Source organism: Camelus bactrianus, chromosome 18 (genome assembly GCF_048773025.1).
Source record: "Camelus bactrianus isolate YW-2024 breed Bactrian camel chromosome 18, ASM4877302v1, whole genome shotgun sequence".
NCBI classification, from domain to species: domain Eukaryota; kingdom Metazoa; phylum Chordata; class Mammalia; order Artiodactyla; family Camelidae; genus Camelus; species Camelus bactrianus.
The window spans coordinates 7,310,718-7,322,233 of record NC_133556.1 but is presented as its reverse complement, the minus strand read 5'-3'; the positions used below and the strand labels follow the sequence as shown (position 1 = coordinate 7,322,233).

The 11,516-nt window shown below is 54.3% G+C and overlaps 1 protein-coding gene across 12 annotated transcripts in view; it reads right to left on the bottom strand.

Moving 5' to 3' along the window:
* Positions 1-11,516, bottom strand: part of CUX1 (cut like homeobox 1) — a 353,997-nt gene that overhangs the window by 59,646 nt on the left and 282,835 nt on the right. For 4 of the 12 annotated variants that reach the window (XM_074345859.1, XM_074345857.1, XM_074345856.1 and 1 more), the window contains exons 12-17: positions 9,008-9,066; positions 5,884-5,932; positions 5,030-5,126; positions 3,393-4,064; positions 2,208-2,273; positions 791-892 (exon numbers count right to left, since the gene is read on the bottom strand). In XM_074345859.1, the coding sequence (XP_074201960.1) occupies positions 791-892; positions 2,208-2,273; positions 3,393-4,064; positions 5,030-5,126; positions 5,884-5,932; positions 9,008-9,066 (1,045 nt within the window). The remainder of the gene's footprint in view (positions 1-790; positions 893-2,207; positions 2,274-3,392; positions 4,065-5,029; positions 5,127-5,883; positions 5,933-9,007; positions 9,067-11,516) is intronic. The other 8 variants (XM_074345864.1, XM_074345860.1, XM_074345861.1 and 5 more) reach the window with 3 other exon arrangements.

The following is an 11,516-nucleotide window of genomic DNA, read 5'->3' as shown; positions in this document are numbered from 1 at the left end:
GAGGGACCACGGTGGGCAGTGGGCAGGTCCCAGCTCAGGAACCTAGAGGGGTGGCCAGGTGGTGGCGGGTGCTCAGCTGTCACGGCTGCAGGCCTGGCGGGGCCTTGCGACCAGACCCACGGGGGAAGGACTCCGCAGAGCAGGGGCTTCGTGGGCACAGGGCAGATGTGTGTCTGTGTTGAACCCCAGGAAGAAAACTCAGGCTCTTGGTTTCCTCACCAACAGAAGGTCTGAGCTGAGTTTACAGCATGGTGTGCCTCTCAATCAAAGCTCAGTTGGAGAAAAGCTGAAAGGTGAGAGTTCTCTCCTCTTAGATGAGGCAGTTCTCAGGGAGCTCTGAGGGCCGATTCCTGGGGCAGACTGACTGAAGAGGTGGACATCCATCCTTTAAAACCTCCTGCTCCCCCTGGGCAACATTTGTTTCATAAAGCCACTGTGAAGAATTTATTTTTCACCAGTGTTCAGTCAAGCATCTATCCAAATACCAAAAGCCTGTATTGCATTTAAAAAAGGGAATCTGATACAAACTACTTGCTAATTTAAGTCACGGAGGTTCTAGGCCAGGGGTACATTCTTGAGTCCATGCTAGGGAATGACATAAGACAGAATGGTAACTATTAGCAAAATATATGCCATGCAGACCTGCTCCTTGCTGCACTTGCCTAAATGCTTGAAAACATGCATTCTATTGTTTAAAAAAACAAACAGTTCATTACTGCTGACCAGAGCGCTCATGACAATTGCTGTAACTAAGCTGGGAAGACAGTGGTGGAAGACTTAGACTCCGTACCAGTTTTCTGGACTTGCAGCTCCCTTTTGGCTTGTTCGAGGATGGACTTGATTGCTTCATCAGACCCGGTCTCTGAGGCTCGGATCCGGGTGGTGATGTTACCTGCAGGGAGAAGCCACACTGATGACACCAAACCCACACCTGGAACAAAATTCAGTGCTACACGAAGATGTCATTCTGCTAAATAGCTCCCGAGTTGAGGTGATGACAAGGAGGTGGGCATGGCCTCCTGTTTACCTGTACCTGCTGTGTGTGCAACTTCACAGCGGGTACTGTGGCCTCGGGCAGGAAGGGCTTCCTGCTGACTCCACCTGGCATCGAATAGTACTTGGCCGGTGGGACAAGCTCTCAAGTTCCCCAAGCTGGATGTCACCCGCAGGTTGGGACCAGGGACAGCAAATCTTTTCATCCAGTATAAAAAAAGATGAAGGATTAAAAGGCAATGCTTTTTTGGTGAGTCATTTAAAAGCAACTCCAACTGCTTTGGCTTGGGACTCCGCTCAAGGCTCTGTACATGTACTTGAGGCCGGTATCCCAGAGGGGAAAAATGGGCCGGGAGGGCAAAGGGTTGAGGCTGGTTCTCTCTCAAACGTTTGCATGTACAAGGTGAAGAGGCTGAAGGCTTAAGTTAAAAATTTTCGGGTCTCTTATCACATACTGTCTTTTGAAAATTTATGAACAAGGAGAGAAGCCTGCGGACATCTCCTAAAGGACAATTCAGTCTTTCGGTCACATGGTGATGCTCTGCTGAGCAGCCACACGTACAGATGCACTGAAGCCACTACGGCCCGGGGCTGGCCCCCGGCCTTCCTGGAAGCCGTCCACGTGTTTTAATTTTCACTACCTTACTAAATATGAACCGCCACGTTAAACCATTTAAAAACAAGCCAACCACCAGGACAAAACCCCATTAAAGATGCGACTCCGAGGAGGGCAGTGGGGGCTGGCTGGCCGGGACCCGCGGGAGAACTGGTGACCCTTGGAGCCTGTCTACTCGGTAGCACCCTCGACAGAGTTCAGGGTTCAGGGAGGTACAAGGAAGCAGCAGCATCTCACTGGACTCAGTCACCTGACTTTTTCTCAGAGCAACAAATGTTATTCTTTCACCTGCTTCTGAGAAAACGAGGAAAGGCGTAATTTGAATCTGAAGGGGGTTGGGATTCGTACTGAGGGGCTAATGCTGAGTGGTGCCGCCTCCTCCCCGCCTCTCCTGCGCTCGGGAGAGCGCGGCGGGCAGCTCGGGAGGAAGGGGCTGTGCGTACTTGAACCCGTGCTTTGTTTTATACTTACTAGCTCTGTTTTTCCATCAGGTTCCAGGCCAGAATCACACTGTACAGTTTTAACCCAAATACACAGCTAAGGACATGCTGCTTCCTAGGTTACTAACTGCAAAGAAAAACACCTGCCTGCAACATACCTTCAGACCCATTTCTTCGTTTCGGTACTTCCTGAAATAGTCTGTTCAGGCTCTGGCCTGGATTCTCTGTTGAAAAACAAGTGTGGTAAGAACAAAACAATCAGGGGGATGGTGGTGTTGACGATATGGGCTGTGTGACATGAAATCTGAGCTGTCTGTCACTACAGAGAGGGCTCAGGGCTTCCTGTGCCGCTCGGGAGTCACTAGAAACTTCTGAGAGGCCCTTCCCTGACTGACCGGCTGGCAGAGGCCACGGCTCTGCTGACAAAGGAGATCAGATGGACCTAAGGGGCGGCCGACGGCAGCAACGCCACGAGGGTCAGACGGAGGGAGCTCTGCCGCCCAGCGAATCGCCCACCAGCCCCGGAACAAAGCTCACATTAATCATCCAAAGACAGTCAATTTCAGTTAACATCGCCAGAAGAGGCACCACGTCCTTTGTGCAAACTGATGCTGTCTCCCCTCTCCGTTTAAGTCTAAAATTTCAGGGTATGTCAGATGTGTCTGCTCAGAGTCCCTCTCTCTGTCACTGCTGACTTGGCAGAACGATCCCTGTTGTTAAAGAGGGAAGGAATTCTTGCAATCAGGGATGTGACGGACTTTTTAATCTTTATGGAGGGTGGGGCAGGAAGGGTGTTTTAATAAAGCTTTCATGTGTTTTACTCAAGGCAGGCGTGGGTTGCTCGTGATGCTAAACAAATCACTAACGGAGTGGAAACACTGGGCGTGAGCTGACCACGGGACACACTGCCCGCCCCACCGTGTGGAGGGGAGGCCGGGGCACGTGGTTGGTCTGCTCGCCCCACGGAGACGGTGCTGCACGAGGATGCTGCGGCTCTAGGGCTGGATGGTACCCACGGGCCCCTCCCACCCCGAGGCCAGCACCCAAGGCCGAAAGAACCCCTGGGCACTAAACGTGTCAGAAAATGTCACGGGTGAGGTAATTCCCTGTTACTTCCCCGAGTTTACTATGTGAGGTGCTGAGCGAGTTTCCGAGGCCAGATCTCCCAAATCTAACAGCTTTACGAGCTCATGCCAGTGGACCCTGGAGCTCTGGAAATGGCAGGGCTGAGAGGATTTTACCTGATGCGATGCGCAAATGTCTCATCACACACACACACAGACACGCACACACAACCCTGTGACGGGCCCACGCGTGGGCGCCAACCCACGCGAGCCTCTCACCTCTCTGTCTGCCTTGGATGCTGCGAAGAGCCAGGATGTTCTGCTCGTCCGAGAGGAACTGCTTCATCTTGTGAAAGGGCTCCTTGCCGCGAACCGTCAGTTTATTCCATGGCTTGGGCCGGGCCAGAATCTCGCTCACAGACCCTTGAGACAGTCCCAAGACATAGTGTCCAAAAATACGCTGCCCGATGTTGTGCTTGATGAGCTGCTCTTTCACCTGCCGGGCGATCTCTGCAGTGTCCATCTCCTCGCCCTCAGACACGCTCCCAGCACTTTCTGACTGGCTGGGAGACGGGGCCATGCCATTTACATCTGGGCTTTGTTGTAATGGGCTTTGGGAAGATATGGAGTTTGTGCTGTATGGACCTGCTGAAAAAATCATGCTTGTGCTTCCTGCTTCCTGTATGGCCTTGGAGTAGAAGGACTGCATTAGCTGTCGTTGGAGGAGAGAGTTTAGTGCAAATTTTCCCGTAGAAGCCAGGGGTAGGCTGGGGCTTGCCAGGGATGAGCTGAAAAAGTCTTGCGTTAACCCCGCTGGTGAGAACTGGTGTGTACCATTAGTATTGGAAGCCTGCTCCCCCGTGTTGCGGGGCAACTGAGAAGGAGGGGAGGCCGGCAAAGGTCCAGGACGCCGACTCTCAGGCTGGTCTTTCCCTTTTCTCCTGGCTGACCCTACAAGGAAGGGCAAACATAATGCATTATGGGGGATTCAAAAGGGAAAAAAAACCAAGACCAAAATGCAAAGTGTGCCCCACAAAAGGGAAAAAAAAAAGTGCAGATTTTACCAGGGCCAATGAGGTGTGTTGGTTTGTTTTTCGATTGAATTTTTAAGTTAGCCAAACGAGGCCCCCCGAAACAAGCAACATGCATTTCATGTTTGCACCTTTCTTGTACGTTGCAGCCTGGAGAGTTCCCCTTGACATAGAGTCAAACTCCTAACGTGACAAGGAGCCGGTACCACACACAGTAAAGAGTCGACAGGTCGCGGGCCTCTCATCGGGCCTCTAGCATTCGAGCTCTAACCAGAAGGGCCCCACCTGAGGAGCAGCAAACACTGACATTTTGGGACCAACGGATTCGCACACCACTTGCTCTGAGGCGAATGCACTGCACCGAGTCCACTCGATCGAAGGCACGCACATTTTAAGAATGAAATATCACCGGAGCCCGAGACACTCTCAAACGCTTTACCAGCTGCCAAAACCCGAAGCAGTCAGTGACGCCACCACTTTGGGACGAGCAAAGAAAGGCTAAGGATGGGGGAGGCGTTCCCAAGGAAAACCTGACAAAGGAAGAAAAGCTCCACTGAGCCGGCCGGGAAGGGCAGGGGCTGCCCCGGAAACGCCACAGGAGAGGCCGCACAACTAGGAAGAGATCAGAAAAGCCACCGTCCTTGAGCATCCCTCCGGCAGCCCTGCCTGCCTGCCCTCCGCAGACGCCCTGCGGCCGGCTACGCGTCTCGTCTGGACCGTCTGGGCGGGGGGAGTGAGGAGGACACGGAGGAGGCCGGACACGCATTAGTCAAGGTTCTCACCCCCGCTGACGCCCGCCATGCACCGGCCCCGACTCACGGTTTGCCTTCCTCTTCCTCGACCCCCGGAGGGGCCGAGCGCGGGCGCGAGACCTTGTCAACCTACCGCTCAGGTCACTGTTGGAGATGCGCAGCGCGGCGTTCTCGGACTGCAGCGCGCGGTTCTTCTCCAGCAGCAGCACCTCCAGGGGCCTGGGTGCGTCCTAGATGGGGCAAAGCGGGGCTCACCGCGTGGCCGGCCACTGGACCCCACAACCCCCACCCTGCGGCTTTCCCACCCGCCTCTCCTGACCCTGACCTGTTACAGAAATCGGACCCCCAAGGATGCTCCCTACATGAGTTCCTCTCCAGAATAACTCATTTCAGTTCAAGTAAGTTTTCTCCTTCTAGGCTCACAGTTTCCAGACAGCGAACTATTCTCTGTTCTGTCCCCAAATCTGAGAATCTAAACCTATACCTCTTGGCCATGGGACAGGCTGCCGAGCCACACACCTGCCAGAAGTCTCCTGCAAAGGGGACCTTTTTTGCTGCCAGTCACCAAGAGTCTGCTGTCTTCTGGAATTTTGGAGCGGGATTCTACGTGATGACTTAAAATTCTAATTGGCCACCGGGTTACTATGTGCCATTGTCATCTTAACCCCATGTCTCGTCCACGTGAGGCAGGTGATAAGGGTCCCTGAGCCAGCCCACCTGGGGCTGACCTTTAACACAACCTGAAACCGTTTCTATCCATGTTCTTAGCACCTGCAATTTCACTTGAACCGAGTTACTGGTTTGGAAAACACTAATGGAATTTTCTCTTCTTGCCCCTTTTTAATTAAAGAGAATTTACTTTCATTTGGTTAATTATTCTTGAGGAGTTACTCGTCAGCTACGGGCGAGGGGTTGCATAGAAACATCACGATTGTGAAGCAGCGAGGGGACGCTCACCCACACGGAAAGCAAAGTGAGACCCGGTACCTGGGTGCCAGCTCCTTCGGACGGTGCAAACTCCATGGACTTCAGAATACTGCGAAGAGCAAGACAGAGCGGTTACCTCCTGCCCGGACCTTCGAGAACAGCCGCGCTAATGAGCAGTCACGTCAGCGTTCCCTGCTCTCCAGGAACTGAGGAGCTGACAACTTTCACAACTTCCCTGGCAGCCTTATCATCTGAGAGCGTCTCTGGGATAACTCTTCAACTAGCAGTTGGCCAGCAAAAATTCCTTGCCCAGCATGTAAATCATTCCATATGGAATCACACCAGGTCTGTTCAGAGTATAATTTTAAAGTGGAGCTGAACATAGACATAACATTGCCGCCAGTGGAATGGATTTATCAAGCTAAGCAGGGCCGAAAGAGCTGTAATGAGGAAGGTGGGGAGAGAAACCTCTGCCCCCGGCCGCCACCCCTCATGCACACTTGGCAGCTGGTACCCGGGGCCCAGGGGGATCGGGCGAGGGGCGAGATCCCATAGCTGGGTGGCCCCAAAGCAGCAGCAGACCATCACGGCAGCCCCAGGCTGGGGAAGGAGCCACCACAAGGGTGTAAGAACCCATCCTGATTTCTCCTTTGTTCTCCTTATCACTGAAACCACTCTGGCTTGGCCTGTTTCAACAAGTCTGAGAGCTGCGCGGGTTCGGGATGCCCGGCACTGCTTGCAGGCTCTGCACAGGTGGACATTTCTTTCTTTCTGTGGGTCCACGTGGCCCTGAGGAGCCTGGGTGCCCCTTGCACACTCGAGACAGGAAGGTGAGAACGAGTGTCACTTCCATCCGGCACACTGGGCCACCTGCGTGCTCTCTCCCAGCCGTGCCGTCCAGAAAGCACAGTGTGGACAAATGCCCAGGACCTCGAGACCCCTCTATGCCTCGGCCACCGGGAGCTCCAGTAAGGAGCTGACCGCTCTTCGTTTCTCTGAGGTTGTGTCTTCCTAGGGCCCCTGTCACGTAAACCAACAAGACGGGAACAAGGAGGAGGTGACAGGGCGTAAAACTCATCGTTTTGTTTTGCGGTCAGCTCCTGAGGATAATGAGGACTCTGGGTCCCACTGCATCAGGGAGGGGAGGGGAGGGGAGGGGAGGGGATGGGAGGCAGGCGAGCAGTCTGGACAAACTTGCCTTTTCTTAGCGGCTGTCACGTTGTTCGCAACTATATTCTTGTCTGAGATCTGCTTTAGGATCATGTAAGAAAAGACTAAGTGCGTCCCTAAGTTTATACTAAAAACATCAGTGTCTCTTCATTTACTCAACAAATTTAGCGACAGCCTATTACCCGCCTGGCGCCGTGCAGAGTCAAAACCACTCACCCTCAGGAACCCTATGGGAGGTGCCGGGTAGAAGACAAAACCCAAACGGCACGAGTAGGAGAAAACCAGGGCGGGGGGGCGGGTCTGTCTCGAGCTGTCAGCGTTTGAGAAGGGCCCTGAAGGGTCCAGAGGCTTTGCAGACCCCCGGGTGGGGGGGTGGGCAGGGACCCCGGGGCTGAGATGGGCCAGAACCGGCTGCTGGCAGATGTCTAGAGGACACTGGGATCCCCAGGAAGTGGGGAGCCAGGGACACATTTTAGCAGAAAAGCCACCTGAATAGGGTTTTCAGATGCCTCCACCGTGGTGGGGCCGTGGTATGCAGATGTGGCAGAAGGGCCAGCGGGGATGCGGGAAGGCTGTTCTGGGAGGAGGGTAGGGCCAGTCTGCGGAGGGGCCAGACCGCAGCCAAGAAGCCTTGGGTCCCCGGGGATGCAGGTGAGCTTGGAGGAGGGGGTGTGGGGCCGACCTCAGCTTGGGAAGAGCAGGGGCTTGGGTGAAGGGATGGGGAGGCAGGTACATAAGTAAAAAATACACCTCCCTAAGTTGGAAGTGGGGTGGGGGGAGGGGACAGAGCTTGAAGAGGCTGAACCTGCAGAGAGTCTGGGGGTGTCCAAGGGGTGCTGGCAGAGGCCGTCCACATCGTGGAGGTGAGGCTGCTCAGGAGAGAAGTGAGGGGAGCCCCCCGGAGTCACCCTGCCAGGGAGGCTACTGACGGTGGTGGCGAGGAGGTCGAAGAGGCCTTCCTATGGGCTTTTTTAGCAAACCCGAGGGAATGGAATTAAGAATATAAAGCACAGCATGGTGAGTAGGTGGAGGCTTATTTTAAAAGGAAAAATTAAAAATGTCAGCAGGAGAAAAAAGCTGATGGAACAGCAGGAAGAAGCAGGAAGGAAGGGACCCAGGGTGGAGGGGTCAGCCTGGAGAGACAGGACGGAGAAGCCAAGACCAGAGGAGTAAATTCCAAGGTAAAGGCAGCTGCGGGGCGTCTGTCTCCTTCATGAAGCAGAGCACTAGGGTGTCTGCTGGGGGGTCAGGGTGCAGCTGGGGCCAGGAAAGCGCAGAGGGTAGGGCAGGGCCACACATCGCAGGGACTCCCTCTGCTGTGTTTGGTAACCTGGCCATGGAGGCAGGGAGGCCCAGGAGAGACTCTGTGAGGTAACGCATGAGGACTGGGGGGCGGGGGGGGCATGTGCACTGTGGGGGGCTGCCCATGAGTCTGGAGAGCGCTGGACTGGGGGGCAGGTAGGGACCAGGGTCTGGGAGCTCTAGGAGGGCCAAGGGCAGCTCAGGGGAAGGAGTTTGAGGCGGGAGGGTCAGGCTGGGCTGTGGGGCTGAGGAGGGAACTTCTAAGTGTGAGAATGTGAGCATTAGCACTGAAGGGAGGAGAAGCTTCCAGCTGTTGCCTCTTGGATGGAGGCGGAGAGGAGAAGGCCCCAGTGTCTAGGTGGCCAGGGAGGTGCGAGGCCACGAGCCCCCTTTTGACTGGAGAATTTTCTTGCTCTTCTCCTCCTGTTTTGGGACCTTACAGCTAAAAAATAAGCTCATATTTTATATTTCCTCTAAGGGCAGTATCTCTCCTGATTCTGTGCATATTGGCAATTTTTACACACAGAGTTTTATAAAAAGTCCAAAGAATTCAGGCACAGGCCTGAGTGCAAACAGCCGCACTGCTGGGCGGCTCGGAACATGGCCCATCAAGGACCCTGCAGCCGCCCCCTGGCTGGCACGGTGTTTCCTGAGCAAATGTCCCCAGTGAGCCCTGGCTTGTGAATGGCCGAGCTGCCACCTCCACACTTACTTTAGTTCTTTCTTCACCTCTTCATAGTCAGCCTGTCCTTTGAGTTTTTCTTCCAGTTGCTGAAAATAGAGAGGGATTTTGTTAGCGGTTGTGTCCAAAATAGGTCTACGGGCTTTGCCATGGACTGAAAGTTGTGTCCCCATCAAATTCAAATGTTCAGATCCTAAGCCCCGAGGTGATGGCATTAGGGGGTGGGGCCTATGAGAGGTGATGTGGTCATAAGGGTGGGGCCCTCACAAATGGGATTAGTGCCTTAAAAGAGACCCCAGAGAGCTCCTTCACCGTTTCCACCAGGTGAAGCCACAGTGAGAAAAAGGCTGTCTGTGAACCAGGAAGGGAGCCCTCACCAGACACCGAATTTGCTGGTGCCTCGATCTTGGACTTCCAGCCTCCAGAACTGTGAGAAGTAAGAGTTTTTTGTTTATAGCACCTGGTCTATGGTATTCTGTCACGGTGGCCCCAGTGGGCTAAGACACTCCACTGACTACATTCCCTGTAAAGCATCTGGTGTCCCTGAGGGAGCCAGACACACACAGTGAAAGGTGACAACTGTGGTGTTGTCCCTTGTCCTTCACTCATCTGGCCACACACACACACACACACACACGGCAACCATAAGGTAATGTAAAACCTAATGAAGGCAGAAGGAAAAAGCTTTACAAAAGTGGAAAGCAGAATAAGGAGGAGGCCATTTGGGATCAAATCCCACAAAATGGCGAACAGGATGAAGAGATGCGCCCCTGGTGTTTTAAAAGCAGTGTGTGGCTTTTCACAAACTGCACGAGGCCAGCTGACATGCATAGTTGGTTGTCAACACCTTCAGTGGGAACCTGCTGACAAGAGACATAGCCCCTTTGTCGCTGAGGCTGGCATCCAGTGGGCACCAGGAGAGACACATTTGTACTTCTGGTTGGATCCCTCCAGACATGGGGGTTTTAAGAGTGGAGGCCGTTCAGTGGGCGGTCAGTGGTTTCCCTGACAGATGGTTGTCTGAGTCCTGCAGGGAGGGCCCTCCCAGGGCACCCTGGCCAGCAGGGCCACGGTTGAGCACAGCTGACTTCCTGGCCCTAGAGTGCCCTTCAGACAAAAGGCCCGGGGCCCTTGTGTGAGCCCCAGGGGCTGAGGGGCGCGACCGCACGTTTCCCGGTGTGATGATGCTCTGACATGTGCCACTCAAGCCTGTGAGCCCACCGGCTGTTCCCACGGAGCCCTGCAAGGCCGCCTTGTCAGGAAGAGCCTTTGGAGTAGGGTGGTCGGCACAGGGTGTTTCCTTCTATGAAGATGCTTTTTACCACCCCCTAACCATCCCCACCGAGCTCTTTGGGGGAAATGAGGCAGCTTGACACAAAACACAAAGTCCCAGCCCAGCGGGGGTTCTTGGCCATGTAGCATCTTGCCAAGGCTGGGGTGAACAAATTCTAATTCTTGAGTCAACAGCCCCTCTCCATCCACAGGGCTTCCAGTTACTTTTTTCAGCTCTACCTGACCAGCCACGTCTACGATCATAGATTAAAGCAGACCGAGAGCATTCTAGAGTTTGGGGAGGAGAGTTCCACCTGGCCCATCAGCCTTGATGCTCACCCAATTCCCACATGGCCTGTGGTTTTGAGAACTCAGGTGTTCACTCAACTAAACTAATGTAGCCCACCTTTTCCTCTCGCCCTTGCTGGTGGCTCCTTGTGTGTGTATTTCCCATTACGTGAACAGCTCTGCCCTAGTTTCTGTTAAAGATCTCTTGCCAACTTTATGTCTCACAGTTTCTCATCACAGTCAAACAGGGGGTAGCCTGCACTCATTTTCCGACAAAAGATCTTCAGGAGGTGCTCATGGAGAAGTGACTGCATTCATCCTCCTGTGGTCGGACAGCAGAAGCACCCTGGGCGGCCTCCGGAACACAAGCTGACCCGGGGCTGCCGGGGTGCGGAGCGCCTTCAGAGTGTGAAATTCACCGACTCTGGGACGCAGCGCGCACAGAAAATGTGGTTGTGTTCAGAGCACAGGAGGCAGACAGGAGGAAGGGACAACACGGAGCACTTCTTAACCTGGCCCGGCCCAGAACGCAGAGTCAGTTCTGTCACTCACGGCTGGCCCCTTGGACCCGTGAATCAATGGCTCGTCCGTGCAGTGGGAGCAGCAGCAATGACCTCCACGAGCTGAACAAAGGCACGACAAAAAGCTGGGGCAGGTGCTGGCACCGCGGGGCCTTCCGTGCAGGACCGTGTCGCTGCCAAGTCCTGGGGTGGGCTCCCTAAGAGCACCGCCGCAGGTCTTCTTTGCAGACCTGTGACTGGCCCGGATCAGCAGGTTTGAGGACTAGAATCTGTTTAACTTGGTCAAGTAATAGTTTTCACTGAGAACTAAACAGCTTCCACTGAAATTTCTGCCATCTCCTTGGGGGCAACTGAATCAGGAAGCACCGAAGACGGAATCTGCAAACCTCTTCATCAGGACACCTGGATGGGGGCCTGGCAGGGCCGCCTCCCAAAGCCCGTCCCCACGAGCTCTCCTG